The sequence below is a fragment of the Sphaeramia orbicularis genome, chromosome 12 (assembly GCF_902148855.1).
Source record: "Sphaeramia orbicularis chromosome 12, fSphaOr1.1, whole genome shotgun sequence".
Lineage (NCBI taxonomy): Eukaryota > Metazoa > Chordata > Actinopteri > Kurtiformes > Apogonidae > Sphaeramia > Sphaeramia orbicularis.
Genome location: NC_043968.1, coordinates 68802633 through 68827682, shown reverse-complemented (window position 1 = coordinate 68827682; position 25050 = coordinate 68802633). Strand labels below are relative to the sequence as shown.

The following is a 25050-nucleotide window of genomic DNA, read 5'->3' as shown; positions in this document are numbered from 1 at the left end:
CAATTAGAGCTGAACAATCAAATCACATCAGCCTGTGTAATTATATAATCGCAAAAGGCTGTAATTTAAAAAGGTCCAGTGTGTTTGGTGATATTTTGGATTCAGTGACACTGTGCAGAAACAGGTACTTTGTCATTTTGCATTTTTGTCACTTTGTTAAGTTACTATATGTTTGAGTTGGAAAAAAAATGCTTGTCTCAAAAGGATCAGTAATATGCTTTGAGAACTAAGAACTAAGTACATAGATTCAAACCAAAACCTGCAGACCTAGATACAATCAACAGTAGCTCTACAAATGTGAAAATATATTATGCTTGACAAGTTTAAAGGTCTTGTACAAAGAATTCATTTAAAGTGGATTGCAGCGACACCTTCGGCTGGACTCGGTGGTGTTTTTAAGGGACAAAGACTCCGCTTCCCATGAGCACTAGCACCTACTGTCATAAGGGCGTAATTCTGGCCAAGGCGTGCATGTGTTTGGAAGCTAATGACTGAAGAGCGGATCCTCTTTACAACTCTGCATTTCTTTTTTTCAAGACAGCAACTTGCAGGGTACAAAGTGACGATTGAAATGAGACAACAAGCAAACTTCATAAAATCCTTCTGTAGCATAGTTTAGTAACCAGAATGAAAACGAAAGTGAAATCTAACTTTGGACGTCCAACTCCTGCTTCTATGTCTCTTTTACTCCTAAGTGTTACTCACACGTGTTCTAAGACGTGTTCCAATTAGGGATGCAAATTATCGATTAATCGTTAGTTGGTTACCCTTATCGATCGATTAACGATTAACTGATAAGCGGTGATTTTCCTGAGAACCTGAATTTCTTTTTCATTACGGCCTATAAGAATAAAAGCTAAATATTGTTTATACACTTCAGGACAAAAGCATGTCATATTCCTTAATGATTGATTTATTGAACCATTGGATACAGTCAGTGTTTCCTGTGGAATTCATCTGTTGATGTGGTGGTGTGTAATGGGGGGTGCACACGCATGCGTTTCGCCAGTGGGTGGTTGGGTGCATGTGCATGCTCTGTATAGGGTAATACACCAGTATGCAGAAGCTATTTAACTGAAACGATTTTTTTAATGCTAAAATATAATTATTATTATTATTGTTATCCATGGATTTTCAAATCTATGGTTTCACAAAAATCCAAAAAAACCAACAAACTGTAAAGGACATTAATTCTTGATTAAGATGTCAAATTACAGTTATTCCTTGCCTTTCTGAACAGAAAACTTAGCTTTAGTGAATGTTGTGCTTGATTAACATGCAATTCTCAGAGAGAAGACCAGTGAGTCAACTCAAATTTGGGAATAAAAAGGTGAATTCAGGTTGAAATTCCTCAGTCATATTTTAAAATAGTAAAACATCAAGAGGTAACGGAAAATTAAAGAGTCTGCATTAAAGCTCTTCATGATGCTGGATAGTCTCTGAGACAAATAGTGAACGGTGGTCTGATAAATGTCTTAAACACTGTACCATAGTTTCATTAACCCTTTAACCCCCAACGTGTCTCTGGTGCTTGGTTTGCTTGTATGTATGATTTATTAATGCACCCCCCCAAAGGGGAGGCAAGGGTTATTGTTTTTGGTTCCGTTTGTTTGTTTCTTTGTTAACACTCTACCGGAAAAACTATTGGTTGAATTCATACCAAATTTATTGATTACGACTAAGCTAGAACCGATCACATTACATTTTGGGACAAGTAGGTTAAAGTTCCAATTTCTTATGACTTTAAAATCTTTTTCTTTCCCATTTACTAATAATTGGCTAAATTTCAAATGTCTGTAGCAGCCAAACTGTTGGTTGAATTTACACTAAATTGAGGTTACAGATTGCCCGTGACTCAGAATAGATGTAATTACATTTTGGGAAAAGTAGGTCAAATGATCCAATTTTTTATGCATTTTTAAAATCTTTTTTCCCCCCATTTACTTATAATGGGCAAAAATGTCTATAAAAACATCAATTTTCTTTCAATTTACTTCAAACTTGACACATATACAGAGGCAGTTGATATGCAGACATCAGCACATACATAAACATGATGACATCAGCTGGATCAATGCCCAAATAAGTTAGAATACATGTGAGGGGTGGGATTTGTTGTACCTGGCACCACTTGTTTTAAATATTCCAAAAAATTCAACCATTTGCTCAATAGGAAAATTATCAAAACGTGCTGATAGGATAGACCTTGTTCTTGCCATAGACATCTGAGCATGCTCAGATCACCCCTACCGCTTGTGTAATGGGGGACAAAACAGAGCAGTAAGTGAGACTGACTCTCTATAGAAATAGATGGTTTGGTTGTTGTCGTGACTTTCCTTTATTTTATTTTTGTTTGACCACGTTTTGACCATGTAACTGCGTTTTGGAGTTCAACCAGATGTCAAAAAGCAGCTGGACTGAAAAAAAGAGCCCCAAAACAAAAACGACTGAGCTGAAATTCAAATACTTGTTCAGTTTGTTCCAGTTCACAGTTCATGTTAAGCATCCTAAGGCCCAATCCCAATTCACCCCTTGAACCCCCACCCACCCCACCCCCTTCATTTTGTGTGTTCATGTGAAGGGGTAGGGGTGTCCTGATTCTTGATGAGTCAGAGGAGAAGGGCTAAGGGGGAGAGCTGTTTGGCCCTCGAAACGGAGATTTTTCAGGACCAGACTACAAACGTAGGGGTATGAGAAATCTCCCACAGTTCTGTTCAAATCATCAGCAAAATGGAGGTAAACACAGCAAAAAAGTGCAGCAGTCTGATGAAAGAAACACACAAATGTACATATTTTCTTCATAAAACGACTTAATCATTTGATCGTACGTTTAATGCCGTTTCAATGTGTTACAGACCACATTTCTGCAATTTGCGGTTGATAGCCTCAAAAAGACGCCCCAAGCCCATGCAGCAGAGATGGTTACAGCTGCTGACGGCATGGTGAATTCTTTCTGAAACAAAGCTGTCTCATCTGTGTATAGCGGCATCGATGACTGCTGATGACGTAACAGATCTCGAAGGGTTGTCTCATTTCATAGAGGAATGTTTCAACCACTACCTCTTGCAACTCCGTTTCAAGGGGTAGTGCCAAGTGCAAGGGCCAAGGGGTAGGGGTAAGGGTAAGGGCCAAGGAGTGAATGGGGCCTAAATCTCTCATTGATGCACATTCCGAGTGCCTCATTTAGTAAAAACCTGTAAAACTTCAATTCCTCTCTTTGTCTTTTTCTCTTATTCCACCCTGTTTTGACACTTAAAACACACAGTAAAGGAAAACCACTGAAGAAAAGGAACAGAAGCACATACTCACAGCAGCTTTTATGACTCTGAAACAGATGCAGATTCACAGCAGCTTGTTTCATTGAAATCATGTCTCAGGGGTTAAAAGGTTTAAGTAGTAACAGACTCACTCATTGGTGTGTGAAGCGCAACGTGCTCCTGGTACGGGTTGAAATACTTGTACTGCTTCCCACAAAACTCGCAGACGTAGCTTCCCGTTTCTGAAAATAGCAGAAAAAAAACACAAACAAAAAAACAAAAACTTTTTTATTCACCATCCATATACATGACTAAACTTAGCATTAATTTATACAAGTTAAGATCAAATTTGTTGGATTACTAGTATGCAATTAAAAACATTTACACAGTTTCTGACACAAGGCCATAGAGACAGAAAAGGTAGAGCAGAGAGAGGAGCTGGTGCTTCTGATCATCTTTTTAAAGTTGGTGTTTTAGCAATAATTTCATGAAGAGAAAACACAGATGCAGGGATCCCCACCCAAAAAAAAAAAAAAAAGATTGCAAAGATTTAAATTGCCCCACCCCCCAAAAATTAGGAGTCAATAATTAATGCAGTGATAAGTACAGGCTTCCCACCTGCAAACACTGCCAATTGTGATTGAATGGACAGCTGCTGCCGTCGGTTGAACCCACGGTCTCTGCGGAGGTGGGCGAGTGCTTTTTCCCCTGCGAAGGAGGACTTTTGGACTCATGTTCTGAAATCTTTCCAGTGTGGAGTTAAATAGCTCATACTGCTGTATTTACTTTGATTTATTGTACTTTTCTTTTTTTTTTTTTTTGTAAAGAATCATCAACAACACTTAAGGTCTCTCACTGTAAACTGTGTCCAACTTGACACAGCTGTAGTTGAAACAATGGAAACAATCAGAGGAATAAAAGGAGGACTATAATCAATCATAGACAGTTAAGGTCAAAATTATTAGCTTCATGTAGGATATAGAATAAAAACCTGTTTCAAAGGAAATGCCTAGTACCCCCAAGATGTAGAATTACTTTAAATGACCAAAGAAAAGTTTGGTGAAAATATTTCGACATTACAGAAGTTGAGGGAAAAGAGTTGAAGGAAAAAAAAAATATATATATATGAGGCCAAAATTATCAGCCCTCTGAGTGAAGAGTGACTCAAAATGGACAGAAACCTTACAGTTGAGACATACTGACAATGTAATGAAACCAAAAATCTGATTTGTTAAATCGCTTGAACCTTTAACTGGTGAAAGTACAAAGATTGTCAATGTTTTCACTGCCCAACTTTAATCCGATTTGAAAAAAAAAAAAAAAAAAACTTTCTGATTTTACAACACACTAAAAGAAGAATATACTAGTAGCCCATTTACATTCACACAAATACTCTGATCATGATCTGATTTCTGGAGTTAACAGATTATTAGTGATTATGTAAACAGTATATTCTGATATGTTTTATGAGATAACGGCAGTAATCTGATTTTGAGAAATCAGATTAACACTTGGATTTCTCCCAAAATACTCAAATGTCTTCCCTGCATGTCTACAGGTTAATCTAATTTATTTCATTATTTTACATTTGTACACGTGTAAAAACAGTTAAAATCATAGAAAACTAAAGTTACATAGTCAGACATGAGTGAGAGACAAAAGGAAGTTTAAGTCTACCATCAATGAGCCTGTTTATTTGACCATAAAAGTCCAATAAGTGTTAGTAATCAGATAATTGTAAAAATCAGACCTAACGCATTTACATGTAATAAAAAAAACCTGGTTTAGATGCTCCAGTCCATTATTGGATTGCTTTCGGAGGTTGAACGTGCGTAGTCATGGTAGACTTAAAGTTCCTGTTGTCTTCCGCTCATGTTTGACAATATAATGTCCATTTTCTACAATCTTAATTGTTTTTATACATGCGCAGACACAAAAGAACAGAATAAATCAGATTAACCTGTATAGATGCAGGATGACATCCAAGTATTGGAGAGAAATCAAGGTGTGTTAATCTGATTTATCACTTAAACAATCGGACAACTCCAGAAATCGAATAATGATTGGAGTCTTGGTGTGCATGTAAACAGGCTCACGATGTATGTACTCCAAAGAAACTTGACTGGAGCGTCTAAACCAGGATTTTCTATTATTGCATTTCTTAAGTGCATATAAATGCTTCATATCTGATTATTACAATTATCTGATTACGCCAAGTTATCAGATTTTTATGGTCATGTAAACAGACTCACTGTTGAGTCAAATTCTACTCCAGTTATTATATTAACTATTAGGTGGAGAGGCATCATGAAATAGGCATCATATGCTGTCCACAATTATTTTTACACTAATGTTTTTTGCTATATTTAGGCCTCGTTTCCACAAATAAATGAGGTTTTAGATCACAAATGTATATTTTTAAAAACTCCAGTCTGTGTGTATCCATGTGTTCGGGAAGAGATTGGAAAACGATGGTGTCACAGCCCATTTTACTCGTGTCTATTAAGTGTTTGTGTAATGAAGCTGTACCTGAAATATCAGATCCAGGTGTATAAATCAGTGTATAACCTGCTGTGGATCGAGGTCACCACTGATACCGTTGGGATTTTGTAAAATATCACAACTTTTCTAGAAACGAGGTTTGTGTATGGTTTTAACCATGGACCTTGTGCTGGTGTGTTTCTAATCACTGGTCCTCATGCAAAAACATTTTCATCTTTTTAGCAGAGCTACCTCTTTAGTAGGATTCAGATTCAGTAAGTCCAGAACATGATGACTGCAACCTTTGAAACAAACTGTGTTAAACAGATTACAAAATCTAAAGGGAAATCCAACCGGAAATTGTTTCAAAGTAATAAAATATACAGTAGAACCTCGCAGTACAAGTGCACCATAGTACGAGTAATTTACTTTACGAACTGTGGCTCCCGAGTATTTTTGTCTCTAAGTACAAATGGAAATCCGCAGTACACACATGCTTTCTCAACAGGAGCAGCCTCCACTCATTCAGATTGGGGGATTCATCTCATTGAGGAAACATCGTGAGAGAATGCGATCACGATTCTCCTTCCAAACAATAATCCTCCTCCTCCACAATCATCCTTGTGCACAGACTGTCTCATCTTTAAGGTAAATAAGTGAATAAAACCAGTTTATTTCTTTTGTATTCAGTATTATTATATTTTTTATAATTGCTATTTTCTTTCTAACTGCATTTTTCTGTTTTAAAAACCCTTAAAGGATTTTTGGTTTGTTTTGGGGGGTTGGAACAGATTAATTATATTTCAATTAATTTCAGAATAGAATAGGTCTTTATTGTCACCGTCACAGGAAAAAAAAAAAAAAAATTCATTTGGCAGCTCTGTTCTGTATAGCAACAAAAACAATTAGCGCAAAAAAGGACTGTATTAAAAAATGTAGGCAATGTACAAAAGCTACAAGATAAAATATTAAACATACATATAGTACTGAAGTACTACAAAAGCTACTGAAATATACGAAAGCCAACTCTATACTACAGATGACAAATATGTACAGCAAAAGAGGATATATACAGGCAATGTAGGATATGTACAAGGTAAAATTAAGAAAAAAGGTGCATAGGTTCTGAGTATTGCACTGTCTGTTAGACTGAGGGTGATGGTTGTTCAGTCAGTGTGTGTGTGTTGGGGGGGGGGGGGCATATTTAACCGCTTGTGGGTAAAAACTGTGCTGGAGCAAAAGAAGCAACACGAGCTCAGTCATGGAACAAATTAAACTCATGCTATGAGGATCTACTGTACAGTCATCAAGTAAAATAAATCTAGCACATAATTACTACATTAAAAGTTCACACCTGAAAAAAAAATTCAAAATATGAAAAAAAGTGATGAATGCAGCAAGTTCTTCAAATTTGAGCCCATTTGTTGGTGCTGTTTGAGGATCAGTGTGTTGCTCAAAGATCCAACAGTGACCTAAAACCAGACTGGCAGCAGATTTCTTCACATTGTCATTTAAAATGTCAACACAATCTTCTTGCTTCATAACGCCATGTAGTGGAACAAGGTTCCCTGTGCCTGAAGCGACAAAACAGTCTTAAAGCATTATCCTCCCTCCTTCATGTTGAACTGTGGGAAATGTTTCTATGTTCATGGCTTGGTAGAGCGTGTATCCCACAGGTTGAGGACTTACTGCAGAAGTCCAGGTTCGATTCCAGCCTAGACCGTTTTACTGCATGTCAATCACCCCCTATCTTCACTCAAAAAATGCCTCAACAGCTCCAGTTTTGTCTCATGAGACCAAAAGAACTTCCAGAACTCATCCTCCTGGTTCAGACAGTCACGGACCAACTTCAGCGAGGCTTTGATGTGCAGCTGTGTAGACACTGGAGTTGTTCCCTTAGGGTCCGTCCAAGCCAACTCACCCTCAATTCAGAACTTCTCCCAGTTCATGACATGGATTTTTCTCAAAGAAATTCATGTAAAAAATTTGGTTAAATTAATGGCTCTTTGTAAAATGCTGTAGCTCTACTCCACACACTTTTTTTGTAATCATTTTGTGAAGTTTGGCCCTCTGAGCTAAATCTCATCATTAGTATGTGTATTGAAACCTCTCCAACTGCTTATTTCTCACCATATTTAGTTGCAATTCATCCTGAAACCAGGAAACCTTACAGATAATTTATAACATGTATTCAGTTCAATGGCTGTTGCTGAAATTAATACAAACTTCTTTTTTTTTTTACCCCAAGGAAAATTATTTAATTTTAAAAAACAAATTATTTCTACCCGTTTCATCTTCCTTATGAGGACATTTTGATTTGGTGTAGTATTGTAGTTCTATCATATCATATTTTGACCTCTTACAAAAAATGACTACATGAATCTTGATAATTATAGCTTTATAGCTGAAATAAAACAGTCCAGATATTTGGCTGGTACATTTTCCCAAGAAGGATTATTTTAATTGTCTCGAAACCTGTCATGAAAACAGGTTAATATTCAGTGCAGGTAAATTAAAAATAAGCCCTGAGAGGCTGCAGTTTACAGTGATTTTACCACAGCTAAGAGGCGTCATTAGGCACAGTATGTTAGATGAGCATGGACCAGAATGCCTCTGGATGCACACATCACAACCTCAAGTGGCTTATTGCCTTTAACAGTTACTACACATGTGTATCTGTCAGGACAGCAGCAATAATGCAATAATATATTAGTAATAGCTGAGGCCATGAAGACCCAAACATCCCCCCTCGAACAAAATTGTCTGCTGATCTAAACTATTTAATACCTGTTGATCCATTAATCCTATCAATACATGTAAATAATTGGTGAGAAATGCAGTTTGTCGTCTTTTCATGGTCATCAGATGACTCGTATGGACATTCAGAGGCTCTGTAGTGAACGTGGAAACACCATTATCTTTTACAACCTTGATTCACCAGTCAAGCCCATGGAGTTGGATAAATGTCAGTGGATGGAGAGACTTGGTTTATGTTCAATTATTGATATCTTTGCCAAAAAAGTCACTTTTTCCTTCAGTTTTCCCTGTTGCTGATATAATTAATCTGAGCTTTTATGAACACCTACATGATCAGTAAAACACATACAGGAAAATACAAAATTTTCACTGGTAAAAATGCAAACTACAGAGGATATAATAAATGGTGATAAATCACTTAAGAAGGGTTAAATAGAGAGAAAAATTCATTTGGGAACTGCCATAAAAGTAGCACTGGGTCTTTATGGGTTAAGTTTATTCTGTCCAGGGATGTAGTAGTAGGAGGAGTAGGAATGTTGCTTAGCAACAAACGATGCAGTGGACAGCTGCTTATATACTGAACTGATTATTAGCCTGAATATCACCATCAGAATAACTGTGCCGATGTTGAAGTTGTGTTCACTCCTTTATTTGACTGTAAAAAGCTACATTTTAATTGTGCTTCTCCTCTCTAAAGGAATTACTCTAGCATCCCTTGGTGCACATTTCAGTCCCATCACTGATGTGATTTTGATGCCTCTAGACCAGCATTGCTGACTTTTGAGAAGTTTTCAAACCAGGTCTGAAAACCATGCACAGACTTCACAATGTGCACTTTGGCTTTTCACTGTCATTAATTTCACCTCTTTTCCCAATGTCCATCTCTTCCTCTCACTTATTAGTTCTCATATACAGCAAATCTAAATCCACAAAAAAGGTGAAGATTGTAAGACAATGTGCATGATGCAGTAGTACTGGGATGCCACGTACAAAGGTGAGGGATTTATGTATATTATCATTTTGAATGTGGCTCAGCCAGACAGAATGAAAAACCTGAAGCTGTTTAAGTAATTAAAAATAGGACCAGTGGCCCTGTATGTCACTGGCATGTTCCATGAAGAACTAGAAAAGCACTCAGAGCGCAGACCTCCGCCAAGGCTGATCAGTGGCCCCCCCTGTGGGCCCCCCCCACGCCAAGGAGGTTATGTTTTTGCCAGGGTTTGTTTGTTTGTCTGTCTGTTTGTTTGTCCGTTAGTGTGCAACATAACTCAAAAAGTTATGGACAGATTTTGATGAAATTTTCAGGGTTTGTTGGAAATGGGCCCCCCTGTGGGCCCCCCCACCCCCAATCACCACCAAAATTTAATCATTTCTTCCTTATCCCATTTCCAACAAACCCTGAAAATTTCATCAAAATCTGTCCATAACTTTTTGAGTTATGTTGCACACTAACGGACAGACAAACAGACAGACAAACAAACAAACAAACCCTGGCAAAAACATAACCTCCTTGGCGGAGGTAATCAATAACAAGCTGAATTTGCGAGGTTGTCAGGTTCTGCTGCTATGTTAGAGTCCATGCAGAAGATCAATCTCCCAATACAGAGGTGGTACTTTCACTGGAGGATAACTCAACTAATTCAGTGGAAGTCCATATATGACTTCCTATCAGTGTCCAATAATAACTAGAAGCACTCGGAGAGCGCAGACCTCCGCCAAGGCTGATCAGTGCCCCCCCCCCCCGTGGGCCCCCCCACGCCAAGGAGGTTATGTTTTTGCCAGGGTTTGTTTGTTTGTTTGTCTGTCTGTTTGTCTGTCTGTTAGTGTGCAACATAACTCAAAAAGTTATGGACAGATTTTGAAGAAATTTTCAGGGTTTGTTGGAAATGGCCCCCCCTGTGGGCCCCCCCACCCCCGATCACCACCAAAATTTAATCATTTCTTCCTTATCCCATTTCCAACAAACCCTGAAAATTTCATCAAAATCTGTCCATAACTTTTTGAGTTATGTTGCACACTAACGGACAGACAAACAGACAGACAGACAAACAAACAAACCCTGGCAAAAACATAACCTCCTTGGCGGAGGTAACTAAACTGATACCTGTAATGATTTAGGCTACATGTTAGGGCTGGGCGATAAATCGAATTAATTCGATTAATTCGCCTTTTTAAAAATAGACGATTTGAAAAAATGCAAAATCGCAAAATCGAGGCGAGCTTAAATAAATAACTATACAGATTCGTCTCCTGCTTTCATGACTTGAGCACTGGCGTTTGGTTCCGCCTCTTACGCCTTTCCGCCAAAACAATCATGCCCCCGCCATGGCGGACACAACACAAGCCGAAGAGTTGGTAGCTAGAAAAGGGACTCATGTTACGTCGATTATATGGAAATGGTTCGGATTTGACAAGACCGACGCAGAGCAAACTACAGTCGTGTGCAAGGTTTGCAAAAGTAAGGTGAAAACGAAGAGTAGCAGCACAACTAACCTCTTTCAGCACCTCCGGCAGAGACACCCAAAAGAATGGGAAGAGTGCTCGCAGCTGCGGGAGTGCGGCGTAGCTAGCACTAGCCATGGCAAACACGCCGCAAAGAAACAACAAACTTTAGCCGCATCATTTTCTTGTGCCGTGCCATATGATAAGTCAGGGGCACGATGGATTAAAATCGACTAAAATCGTAATCGTCCAAGATGACCAAAAAAAAAAAAAAAAAAAAAAAAAAAAAAAAAAAAAAAAAAAAAAAAAAAAAATCGAGATTTTATTTTTTGGCCATATCGCCCAGCCCTACTACATGTTATATGCCATTAAACTATGGACCATTATAAGTAAAGGTAAATTTGTAATATTTCAAAAATCCGTCAAATTCAAAAATCTAAATTTCTCAAAACTGTGACCAAACTATGTAAACACTGTCCCAAGGAAGCAACATATACAATTTGAAATGAATCTGACCAGTAGTTTCATCAGAGATGATGTATGAAGAAATTGCTAATGAGGATGACGATGGAAGACACAATAGGTCATGGCTGATTGGCCGGAGACATAAACATGGCCATGATCAGCTTCACTTGGTAGAGTCAAGGAGTTATAATAAATATACTGTACTGTGTTAGAGTCATAGTTAACCATTAGGATTTTTTTTGCTTTAAAATCAATGATTTAGTGACTATACATACGCATTTCTCAGTCTGCCAAAAAAATACAACCATAGTATACAGGTAACATATCAAATTAAAACAAAATGTATTTATATACAATTATTTGGTGTGATGTCTGTCTGCACTTACTCTGTCTTGAACTCTTGTGCAGACAATGAGATTCTCATTTTTTTGTGTTTGAATACTGAGCAAGTACTATGTTTAACAACTCATACTAAAAAAAAAGTAGGAATAGAGTTTTAAGATTTTGCAAGGTCAAAACACTTGGAAACAGTCATCATTCTGTTTTGCACGTTGACATTTATGGAAGCAATTAGTTACCAAAATCTAAATTAAAATGCATTTGCAGAAATGCTTTTTCATTTCAAGAATATGGCTGCATTGTTTGACTCATAAATAAAATTATTACATTATCCAATCTGCATTTTCATTTTCTTATTCAAGGCTGCTCATCCTTTTACTTAATTAAAAAGAAAAACACATTTATTACCAAAATTCAATTTGAAATCTAAAATTTGAAAATTCAAATGCATTAGCAAAAAACGCTTTTTCATTTTAAGAATGTGACTGCATTATTTGACTCATAAATAAAATGAGTAATAAATTATCCAGTCTGCATTTTCATTTTCTTATTCATGTTGCACATTTTATGACATGATCAAAAAGAAAACCGAGGACACTGCTTTTTCATTTTCGTTGTCTGCCCTGCAAAAGAGCTACCATAATTCGAAAATGAATTTGCAAATTAAGTGGTGCAGGAGAATGACGTTAGCAGCCGCTCCTAATCTCCATGCTGAATGTGTTGGGTATGGTGGTATAATACGGTAGGGGGCACTATGTATATTTGACGTTGGAGCACTTCCAAACTACCTGCGGTTTCCTGGGCACATTGACTTGAACATGGCGCTCTGTGACAGCATTGAGCAAACACTGTTGGAATTATCTGCCCAGGTGGAGATGAACAGTATATCTAAGTCTGATGCTCAGGACCAAGTTGAGCCAGTGATCGAGACCTTGGCTGCATACTCTGCCGTCGCATATACAGACGTGAATGAGGCTGCCTTAGCCAACCTGTATTCAGTCCTGGAACAACTTCATGCTGTGGTGCCTCAAAGCAGATGACCAGCTGTCAACATCCCATTCGAGGTCATTGAAAGCTGTTTGTTAAATAGATTGAAACTGAAGTAGATAGCAGAGCTCTTTGGAGGATGCGAAGCAATGGACTGAGGTAACTGGCGCCTTCTACAATTATTATTATTATTATTATTAGTAGTAGTAGTAGTAGTAGTAGTAGTAGGAGTAGGAGTAGGAGCAGGAGTAGAGGGACCGTGCACAACAGGGTTAGAGTTAGGGTCACCTCAATTAGGGCCGGTTACCTCAATCCGTTGCTTTGCATCCTCCAACGGATAGCCTGGTGGCTCACACCAAACAGCTCTGCTGTTCAAATTGAATTTTGGTAACCATTTGCTGGGGCAGATTTTTAAAATTAAATCTCAGATGTCTTTTTCTTCTTCATGTTAATTAAGTAAAAGAATGAGCAGTCTTGAATAAGAAAATGAAAATGCAGACTGGATGATTGACTACTCATTTCATTTATGAGTTAAAAAATGCAGCCACATTATTAAAATGAAAAAGCATTTTTGCTAATGCATTTGCATTTTCGAATTTTAGATTTCAAATTGAATTTTGGTAACTATTTGCTGGGGCATGTTTTGAAAATAAAATCCCAAATGTGTTTTTCTTTTTCTTTTTAATTAAGTAAAAGAATGAGCGGTCTTGAGTAAGAAAATGAAAATGCAGATTGGATAATTTATTAATAATTTTATTTATGAGTCAAATAATGCAGCCATGCTCTTGAAATGAAAAAGCATTTCTGCAAATGCAGTTTAATTTAGATTGTGGTAACTAATTGCTTCCATAGACAATACCTCCTGTAAGTGTAGTTTCTTCTGTTTAAAGTAGTCCGTTGATTTCAGTGCTCATTCACTCAGTCATACAGGGTCTAATAGTTTTTGACCAACATAATTATGTTACCTTTGTTATATAGCAATTCAGAAGATTGTTATAATTAACACAAAACCAGTATGATTTACAGTTAAACTTTGATCTAGACAGGAAAATGTTCTAAATCTCATTGGGCTTAATAATTTTGACCTTAACTGTACGTAATCATATAAAATTAAAACAGTGATTGACAGTGACAAAGAATCCCAGTGAAATCTTCCTTCTGCAGGGTACAACAAAACAAAACAAAACAGAGCAGTTGCAATATTCTGTAGGTGCCTTATGTGTAGATAGTTTCAAACTTGTTTTGCCTTGTATGTGTTGTCTGTTTTCCATTTTAAAATCTCTTATTAGTACACTTCTTTTACATGATGAACAAAACAAAGTCTAAAACTAAATATAGTACATCAAACAGTCTTACTTGGTCCAATTTTCTGATAGGGTTCAACTGGCTCCTCCTCCTTAAGGCCGTCCACTGGTAACATAACCTGTTCGTATGGATCTAAGAGACACAGCAAGGTGGGAGAGGGATCACACATTAGTTTCCTGCTCAGTTTGTATAATCATAACATTTGACTCATATTCTTTCATAGAATTAGTCTGGCCATGTCTGGGCCAGACTAAGTCTCATTTGAGAACTAGAAGCACTCGGAGAGCGCAGACCTCCGCCAAGGCTGATCAGTGGCCCCCCCCGTGGGCCCCCCGACACCAAGGAGGTCATGTTTTTGCCAGGGTTTGTTTGTTTGTCTGTCTGTCCGTTAGTGTGCAACATAACTCAAAAAGTTATGGACAGATTTTGATGAAATTTTCTGGTCTGCACCCCCCCGTGGGCCCCCCCACCCCCGATCACCACCAAAATTTAATCATTTCTTCCTTATCCCATTTCCAACAAACCCTGAAAATTTCATCAAAATCTGTCCATAACTTTTTGAGTTATGTTGCACACTAACGGACAGACAAACAGACAAACAAACAAACAAACCCTGGCAAAAACATAACCTCCTTGGCGGAGGTAATTAGTCCTGGACCTCCAACTCACTTTTGATTTTCTAAGATGTGTCATCAACCTGCAGAAACTAAAACACCTCTAGATGCATTTATAAAGATATGCAACTAATCACAGCAATAACATGTAGACAATGCAGCCAGCTGGCAGATTAAACTCACCAAACCCTCAGACAAAGGAACACATCTTTCTTTTTTTCTCTCAAGACGCTAAGTGGCATTGCTTATTTGTTTTTAAAGATAGAGTTTCTGTTTTTATAAAGAACACACTAGGGCCGTACCACACTGAGAATGGTGTTTTTCAATCAGTTTTGCCTGTTCAACATGAAGATTTGCTCCGTTTATTCATTTTTGACCATATTCATTTGGTAACAGAATAATGACAACCTACGCTGCCCAGCAAAAACACCAACAAAGAAAAGTGAAATTATTTTGTTGGACGACATTTAACTTTGATTACAGGACACATTCACTCTGGTTTTGGGCCTGGCCAAGCGAAAGTGAACATCAGGATCAATTTCTTTTTTCTCTAAAATTTCTCTAAAATCTATTTTTGATTACTCAGCATGAAAGACATATTTCTAGTTTCTAAAACTGTGTTTATTTAATTTGTACCTGAATTTCAACGGGATATATAAGAAAATATATGAGAATACAGTGTAAATTTAAGAACAGCAAAGATTGTAAATGAATGTACAGCATAAATTCAGAATGTAAATAGCAATGTGTAAATAAATATGTTCAAAAAATATGCCTGTGTCTAATCTTATATTTCATAATAATCAGATACTATAATAATTTTGATTATTAAAAAAAAGCAGAAAGATATGCATTAAATATGTCAGACTGATAATTTTATCAGTATCTTAATACAATCTGTGACAATTACTACGGTGTATCACACTGAATAAACACCTCACTCGTTACATTTTTGGATTGTCACCCCGTTACCATGAATTAATGTCTTTTAAAAGTAAAATAAAAATATCAGTTTCATTTTTGGATATAATGTACTCTCATATATTAAGAAAAGTGTGGTATGCTACATATTTGCACTTTCCTTGAGGAACAGCACTTTTTGGTATTTTTTTCTAAACCTTGAATAACTGTATATTTTCCTCACTCCGTTATTTTGTCAGTGATGATAACTTCATGTTTTCATTACCTCCACCAGGAGGTATTGTGATCGCTTTAATTTGTGTGTTTGTTTGTTAGCAGGATAACTCAAAAAGTTACGGACGGATTTTCATGAAATTTTCATGAAACGTTGATACTGGCACAAGGAAGAAATGATTCAATTTTGGTGGTGATGGGGGGGGGGGGGGGGGGGGGGGGGGGCACAGATCTCTCTTGGTGGAGGTCTGCGCTCTCCGAGTGCTTTTCTTGTTAAATATTTGGTCATTATTGCCTAATGGTATGTTAAAGTACCTGCTTAGACTTACAATTTAGGCTATTATGGTTGCTGCTACATTAATTTTTAACAACAAATATGGAATGATTAGTATTACTGCACAGTGTTTTCTCACTCCATTACTCCCTTGGCCAGGCTCTTTTGTTCATGCTGTCCAACACTTACGTGCAATGTCAAAATAGCTAGTGGCCAACCCATGTGTGGAAATGATGTATCATGCTCCTAAACCACTCTTTCACAAGCCTGATGAACCTGATGAATCCTGGCATTATCATCTTGGAATATTTATGTGTCATTTGGGAAACATTCAGTATATTCAGATTCAGCTGACCTCGTTTTATGGACCAACTGAGGCCACTCCAGATCACAACACTGCCCCCACAGGCTTGTACTGTAGGTGCTAGGCATGATGGGTATTCACTTTGTCTACCTCTCTTGTCACCCTGATGCCTCCATCACTCTGGAACGAGGTCAATCTGGACTCGTCAGACAGCATGATGTTTTTCCATCGAAACACAGTCCTATCTTTATGTTCTCTATTAGGGCTGCAATGACTAGTCGACTACTAATGAGTTGTTGATTAATTTACTACTTGATAGGTCATTAGTGAAGTCATGCACTTTTGTTTGAGGAAAAATGTTGTTTTAAGTTTGATTTCTGATTGCCACTCAAGTATTTAGTTGTTAAACACATTTTGTTAGGCCCTGTAACGTATGCAGAAAATGTACTTTTGTTTAAGGGGAAAAATATTTTATTGCCGATTACAATATTTGATAAATACTGAATTGAATATTTGTTTAAAAATCGTATTATGCATTCTAATTGTTGTGCACCAAATGTTATTAAAGGACACAAAATGTACTTTATTGTTGCAGTAAATATAAATAAAAGCCATTGTTTTTTTGCCGTTCATAATCTGATTAGTCGACTAGTCATTACAGTATTCAATGATTCGTCAATTATTGAAAGTCATTAGTTGCAGCCCTGCTCTCTGATGATGAAACTGATGGTTGTTTAAGATATGAGAAGCTACTCATTGCATCAGTTAAAGGGTTAAACAACCTGCTGCAGCTGAAACATTAATCACTGTAGTAATTATCCAATGGATGGATTTGAACTATTTTCTGAGTTAAATCCAGGTGAAGACATAGTTTTTGGCGATCTTTTTTGAGCATTTGAAAATAATGATGAAAAAAGGAGAGGGAACATTCAGAATACGAAGGGTCATGAGTTACGTATGTATGTCCATCATTCACACATCACTGGCCTACAGTACAAATTGTTGTTGCTCAACTACAGTGGAAAAAGCAAGAGATTCATGCTGCGTTCATGACGTCCTCCTTACATAGTAGCCAATATAGACTTTACTTGAAGGATCACAGGTGGCAGTATCAAACCGCATCAGACCCACCCCATATCAGATAAATGGTTGTGATTGGCTCAGCCAGATCAAGGGTGAGTGGAAATCAGTTTGTACGGGAGCAGAGCCAGACAGATCTGCTACAGCAAATGAAACATTAGCTTTGGGGCAGATGCATCTGGTTCCCAGACTATTGAGATTTATCATCATTGCTCTGAGTATTACCATCCACACATGGGCTCAGAGTCCGAATTCACTTAACCCGCACCTATAATAAGCTTATAACACTCAGACAGACAAAGAAAACTTCATTCATTGTACAGCGTACTAATCTGGAAGATTTTGACACACAAAAGTTAAGTCACCATGGTGCTCAACAGGTGCTCATATTTCTTCCATCTTACAGTAAAGTGTGGCAAGGGTGTCTAGCCATTTCTTACATATTTATAACTTCTATTAATACAGTGCGTTCACAGCAGCCTCAACTTCACATAAAATGACACAGTGGTGAAGTGCAAATGAGGAGAGAAAAGGTAGAGAACAATCTAAAGTAGACCATCATATATTCTGGAGTGATGGAGTTCCTGTTTACTGCACTTAAACTGGAATGAAGGAACCAAGCTTTAGATTGATACTACTGCAGATTTCCCACACATTTTCACAGACAATCGCAAAAAAAGTGTCCAATAAAAAGAAATATATAAAATAATAATAATAACAATAATAATAATAATAATAATAATAATAATAATAATAATAATGAGAGATATAAAAAAATGTTAGCATTTGCCATTCCATACTGGAAAGTGCAAAGGATATACGGTCAGAATCCTGGAATTACTTAGAAAAGTATATTAATCTGCTTATATTTTTATTTCATAGACTGGACATTACAGCTTTCAATAGTTCTTAGAGTATCATAAAATTCTTGTTTAAAATCATATTTCTAAAGATGTCTGAGGATTACATATTGCAATGACTGAATTTTAGACTCTTAATAAAGCTTGGCAATGATTTTCAAGCAAGATAAAAACCTAACAGTTAAAAAAACAAAAAACAAAACTGTATTAATTTATGCATGGCTAGACTTAGCGGAAGTTTCAATCTACTAATGTTCTGTAATAGGGGTAAAAACTCCCTTGATAGTTCTTTAAACAAATGCCACTCATCTTAGCCACAGCAGAGCACAACAACATGTTTGAAAAACAAAGTTGAAGTTGTTCATTATGGAAAAAAAAAAAAGTTAAACAAGTGGTGCCAGGCACAAAAAACCCCACCCCTCGCACATATTGTAGCCTATTTTGGCATGGATCCAGCTGATGTCATCATGTCTATGCATGTGATGATGTCAGCAGATCAATGGGCTCTATGCACAACCCCACTACTTCCTGAACTTCAGGTGGGTCCTTTATTTCCTGTCTGTCATTATTGGACACACTGATTAGTCCCGGTGTGCCTAATCAATCAGTTGTCCCAACAAGTAGTAGGCACACCTGGATTAATCAGTCTGTCCAATAATGAAAGACAGGAAATAAAGGACCCACCTGAAGTTCAGGAAGTAGTGGGGTTGTGCATAGAGCCTATTACCTCTATATATGTGCCAAGTTTGAAGTAAATTGAGACAAAATTGATGTTTTTATAGACATTTGAAATTTCACCCATTATAAGTAAATGTGAGAAAAAAAGATTTAAAAAATTTGAACTTCGACCAACTTTTCCCAAAATGTAATGACATCCATTCTCGGTCACTGGCAATCTATAAACCCAATTTGGTATGAATTCAAGCAATAGTTATGCTGCTACAGACATTTGAAATCTTGGCCATTACAAGTACATGGGGGAGAATAAAAAAAGATTTTAAAAATTCATACTTGTTTTTTTTTTTTAACTTTGACCTACTTTTCCCAAAATGTAATCAGATCTCTTCTGGGTCACTGGCAATCTATAAACCCAATTTGGTATAAATTCAACCAATAGTTTTGCTGCTAAAGGGTTAACAAATCACACCAAAAACAATACCTCTTGCCTCCCCTTTGGGGGGCAGGGTAATAAATAACTATGTAATTTGATGTTTTGCATTTTAAAGCTTCTCCAGTGAAATATGCCCTAGTGTCCTTCTCTACCTTACTTTAACTAAGCAGTTGCTGCTGCAGAACTAGTGATTCAGCAGTGACGGCACAGTATGCAGTAGGAAGTTTACTTATGAAAAGTGATGATGATGAAGAGGAAGAAGAAGATGAAGAAGAAATGAATAAATTAAAAAATTAAATAGTGGTTACCATCAACTGCATGCAGGTCACGGTGCTCCTGGAAGCAGCTGTAGTATTTATATTTCTTTCCACAGATGTCACAGGAGTAACGGAAGCTACCTGCAGATTCACATAAAATACAAGAAAAAGATCAGCAATGTTAATATGTGACTCACACACAGGCAAACAATGGATATTATTGGCATAAACAGGCTTTTTTTTTGTGGATGAGCGAGTCCAAAACTGCAATCTGGGCAGATAATCTGACTTTGCTTCCCCTCTAGCCTTTCCCATAAAGCAGACGAGGGGACATAAACAACACTATCCTTAAACGTAACCTTTGGAAACGGTGCTGGTTCACAGTGTTCACTGAACCTCAACATACAGTACATTATGCAGTCAAACAACTTGAGCTGAAAGTTGTTTTCCACAGATAATCTGCTGAAAAGTCTTTCATTGCACATAAAAAGAGGCATAGAAAATCAAAGCTCTGTTTTTTAGTCTTTTAGCGTGAACAAAAAAAAGGAAAACAAATAAGATTAAAATACACAGGATTAGATTGCATTAGGACAGACAGAGGGAGGAATAAATGAGATTAGATAAACAAGACAAATAGTGAGATGAACCCTGGAGGGAAAAGTGAGAGAAAAATGATTTGATTATTTTAGAAACAACATCTACATATTAACAATGTTTAAAAAAAAAAATAGTCTGCACACGAGACACAAAAATCAGGTCAAGTCCATGTTTGATTTATCAGCATGGCTATTCAGAAAATAGAAAAATTCCAGTGGGAATGAGTTTAATGCCGCACTTTACATGATCTTTAAAATGTGAAGCGGGACAATATTTGCTTTTGGCAGTTTTGACTTTTGTCATATCCTCCTGAGACCCAGTAAGTAAAAGTTGTTGTTGTTTTTTTTTACATTACGTAATTGCCTTGATTGGAAACCGTGTGATGCCACAGTTTTTCAGATAATTTTTTTTTAATTTCATGAAATGTCCTTTGCAGTGGACAGTTTTTTTTTTTTAAGCTGTGGCACTCTTGTCCACTACAGAGGACAAAAATGCATTGCTGGGTCTCAGGAGAGTACAAATCAGTGGTTCTCAACTGGTCTGGCTTCAGGACTCATTATCACCCCTAAATGACAAGCTGAGACCCAAATTGATAACAGTTAAACTTCTCAAATTGATTTAATTAAAAGATGGTGTGTTTGAACCTGAGATCATACAGAAAATTACAGTATGCCAATACAGAGGACAAGTTTAATGATAAACAAAACTGACCAGCAGGTGGTAACAATAAATATGGAAATATTCCATTTAACACAAAATTGGGTACATTTTAACCAACACTAAAAATGTGCACTCAGATAAAAATTAGAAGTTCATTCAGTCACTTATTCAAGCCTTCAAGGAGAACTTTGCATTATTTTTACCCTAATTAAACAGTTTCAAGAGGTAATTGTGATGGTAAAATGGCTTGTTAGGGGGAGAATGGAAGCCCTCTGCCTTCCCACTAGCACCTCTAGGGCTGAATATGCCACTTGCAACTTCTCAACACCAGCCAGGTGGCCTAGATCACATCTAACGAGAAACGTCATGGTTTACGGCACTACGACACAAACACACCCTCAGCCAGGTATGGCTGGCAGGCTGGCTGGCTGGCTGGCTAGCTGTAAACACAAGCCAGCCATGCCTTCATTTCCAGGTGATTACCGTGGCAGAGAAAAGGAAGAGATGGCCATTGTCAAAGGATGAAGGAATAAGAAAAGAGTGAGTGACCAAAGGAGGAACAGGACCAGAGTGTGCCTTGGTTCAGCTTTGGCAGAATGGTGAGAGCTGAACGAAAAAGTAGTATCAAAACAGATGCAGACTTGGCGTTGTTGCTGCTGCACTTGCAAATGTCGCTGAGATAAATTCTCTATCCTCAATGTTTTTCAGTGGATTTGTGCGCTCTTGATGATGCTATTGGTTGTAAAAGTGTTCACTCGTTTATGAACTCATTTCATGAACAATACCCGGATGCTTGTTGGCTAGGGGAGGTGTTAGCATACTCACTAATCACAATTGTTAGTGTCACATAGGTGTATGTTTGTTCAATTTACTAGATCGCCCCTTGGCCGCCTCAGGAGTGCGTTTTAATTACTAGCCACAGAATTTTGTCAGTTGAATTCAGTTTTTGTGAGATGCAGGTAGTTGATTATATGACCCATGTCTAATTTGTTTCGTTTGAGTAGTGACTGACATAACAATTAGCCCTGATGTTGGATCTTAGCTGGTGTTGTATGATACTTGTACAGGTGAAGGTCTAGAATCTAAATGATTACTGTTGTTATAAAGGTTAGCCTTGGGATGATAGCGCACTAATCGCTAACAGGGCCAGGACTTGGTAACAGATGGGAGCTGCTGATGTTTGTTAGCCTGTTAGCTCTTAAGCAGTGCTGTTAACGTAAGCAGTTGTCTGAGGCTCCAGTTCTGCATCATCCTCCGTGAAGTGAAAACAAATGTCCAAAACTTCAAAACTAAAGTTTCCCATTCTGCTCTGCTCCAGGAGCATATTCGATCACTATTTTTTGCCATCTCATTGCCGGCTCCATTGAAAACAAATGTACATGGTTGGAGGGGGAGGGTTAAGTGTAGGTTTTACCACAGTGAATGTGTACTTCAAAACTGTAGGGGGAGCTCTATAGAGAAAAATGCTACAAAAACAGTGAAGAAAAACCAAAACAGGAAAATCTTAAACAGTTCCACTTTAAACACACTGAGGTTTTTGTCCTCCATATGGGTAAAACCATATCTGATGCAGTTGTTGTCATACCTGAGTTTCGCCATGATTTGAATAGAATCTTTTGGGTTTTCTTTTACGCTGTGAAATATATGTTGTCAATTTGCATTACAGCACATTGCTGCCGCCTACTGTTGGAGAGTGTGAATGGGCAGTGCTCAGCTCCATAAAAAATAAAGCTCAGGATTGGTTTCTTAAGATTATTTTTGCCCAGACAAAGGACGGCAACCCACTGAAAACAGGTTTGTGACCAACTTTTGGGTTGTAACCCACCAGTTGAGAATCACTGACATAGATCATATTACCACAAAGACATAAAGAAAACATTACCTTTACATTTTACTCTGATGTAAATGATGACTTAAGAAATGTTAACACACAAATGCCATCAAAATTGTTTTTTTTCTAGGTTTCTACAAAGAACAAGGACACACATTAGCAGGTCTACTGTTGCCAGTTCTGTTACAGTAGGAGTGTGTGTTGCCAGGTGGCTGTTGACAATGAAGAGCACCTGAAGAGCCTCCTGGCACATCTCAGTGAGATTCTGTCTGAAGCAATCTGTTGCATAAACAGCATGACACAGAGCAACTGAAAGACAAAGTCCATTTGAGCTTTCCTTCACTCCTGTCACTTCAGCTTTACAGTGAGAGGTTTCCTCTACAGCACAACCCCAAATGAAAACAATTTAGGACCTTATGTTAAATTAAAATTATAACTAAAAATTAAATTATCTTTGGCTAGTACTACACTAAAAATATATAAACACTTGATCAAAATTTTAAGACCAGTTGAAAATTGCATGAATTTATATTTTGCACTGCTGGATTTGAAGAAGGTTCTAAGTAGAGTTTCAAAATGCAAAAAGAAGAAATGGGAGTGATACAAAAAAAAATTGAGTAAGCAATCTATTGAAAACAACTATTAAACTGAAATAGGCTGTTGATCAGCCAATCAAAAGTTTAAGACCACCGCCTTTAAAAGCCAAATCTGCCCAAAAATGTGGATTCAAGTAGCCTCATTCACTAATTTGTGCATGGAAATGTTCTTACTTTGCACACAAAATAAGTGTGTATGCAAAATGACAGTGGGATTCATGAAACCTACCCACCACCTTGCATATATGTGTGAATCAGAATCATTCTACCTTGACAGGCGCATGTTCAGTTTGTGATTGGCATACTACCACACCCCCATTTTATCCATATAAGGAAACTGCTGCCTAGAGTTGATTTGTGAATGAAGGGAGCGGTTATGCGAGGAGAGAAGTAGTAAATTTCAGTTTGTTTTAATTATTTCAGTTCAGTTTGTTTGAAACAATGGCGCCAAAAGGCAAAAAAACAAAAGAACTTTACAACCACAAAAATCAAAACAATTGTGTCCGAGGTGGAAGCCAGAAAAGGAATACTTTTCAAGCTTGTCTCCCCGGGGATGATGATAGTAAAAAAAAAACAATGTTTGTACCGCAATAACCAAGGCTGTCAACATAGTATCCCTAGAGAAGCACACTGGCCCAGGTGAAAGTGGTTCGACATAAAAGTTGCCAAAAAACGCATTGTGATGCAGAAGAAAAAGAAGGAGACTGGTGGAGGACAAGGTCCACCTGATCTAACACCACAGGATCAGAGAATAGCAGCAATAATTGGGCAAACATCCATTCATGGAATATGTCCACGAAATGTCCTTTGTAAACTAGGACTGTTGTTATTGTTGAATATTTTAATTGTCACAATGAGGAGGGTGAAAGTGTGTCAATTTCATGGTTGCTTAATACATTTGGCCAATATATTGGTAAATTAATGATTTTTTTTAAAATGTCAATTATTAAATCCTTAATGAATGTAGAGTTATATGCTCTGCATGTACTTAAAAGGTATGCATTTGCATTTTCTAAGTCAGTTCAGCCTTTCTCATTTGTGCGTACGCATGGTCTGAGGCAGTTCTAAACTTGTTCACAGAGTAAGAACAAATTTGGGTAAGAAAATATTGATGTATCCCAGATTTGTGTGTCAAATGATCGTATGCAGAGTTTAAGCACAGATTTGTGCATACGCACTGTTTGTGAACGAGGCCCAATGTCATTTTCTGTCAGGTATTCATGCTGTCATAACCTCCTGATGGCAAAGGCAAAAACGCTTTCTCTCTTTGAGCGTGACTGGATTGTTGAGCTACATAAGCAAGGCCTCTCCCAATCCGCCATCGCTGCTGAGGTTGGATGTAGTAAGACAGTCATTTTGAATTCCTGAAAAGATCCTGAGGGTTATGGAACAAAGAAGTCAAGTGGTAGACCCAAAAAAATTTCACCGGCACTGATCCAGAGGATCTGATTGGCTGTCTGTCAAGACACAGAACGATCCTTGACCCAAATTAAGGCCGATACTGGTGCCAACCACAGCCCAATAACCATTAGACTGCATCTGCCAGGGAAGGGCTATAAGAACAAAAAATGTCTTCAAAGGCCTCGTGTCCTTCAATGCCACAAAACTGCCCATTTGGACTTTCCAAGAGAGCACCAAACATGGGATGCTGAAAGGTGGAAAAAAGTTTTCTTCTCCGATAAGAAAAAATTTTAACCTT

The 25050-nt window shown here is 37.5% G+C and overlaps 1 protein-coding gene across 1 annotated transcript in view; it reads right to left on the bottom strand.

Moving 5' to 3' along the window:
• The window catches only part of znf618 (zinc finger protein 618), a 98881-nt gene that overhangs the window by 39566 nt on the left and 34265 nt on the right, over positions 1-25050 (bottom strand). The window contains 3 exon segments of the mRNA XM_030150054.1: positions 3410-3499; positions 14085-14165; positions 19719-19808. Of these exon segments, the coding sequence (XP_030005914.1) occupies positions 3410-3499; positions 14085-14165; positions 19719-19808 (261 nt within the window).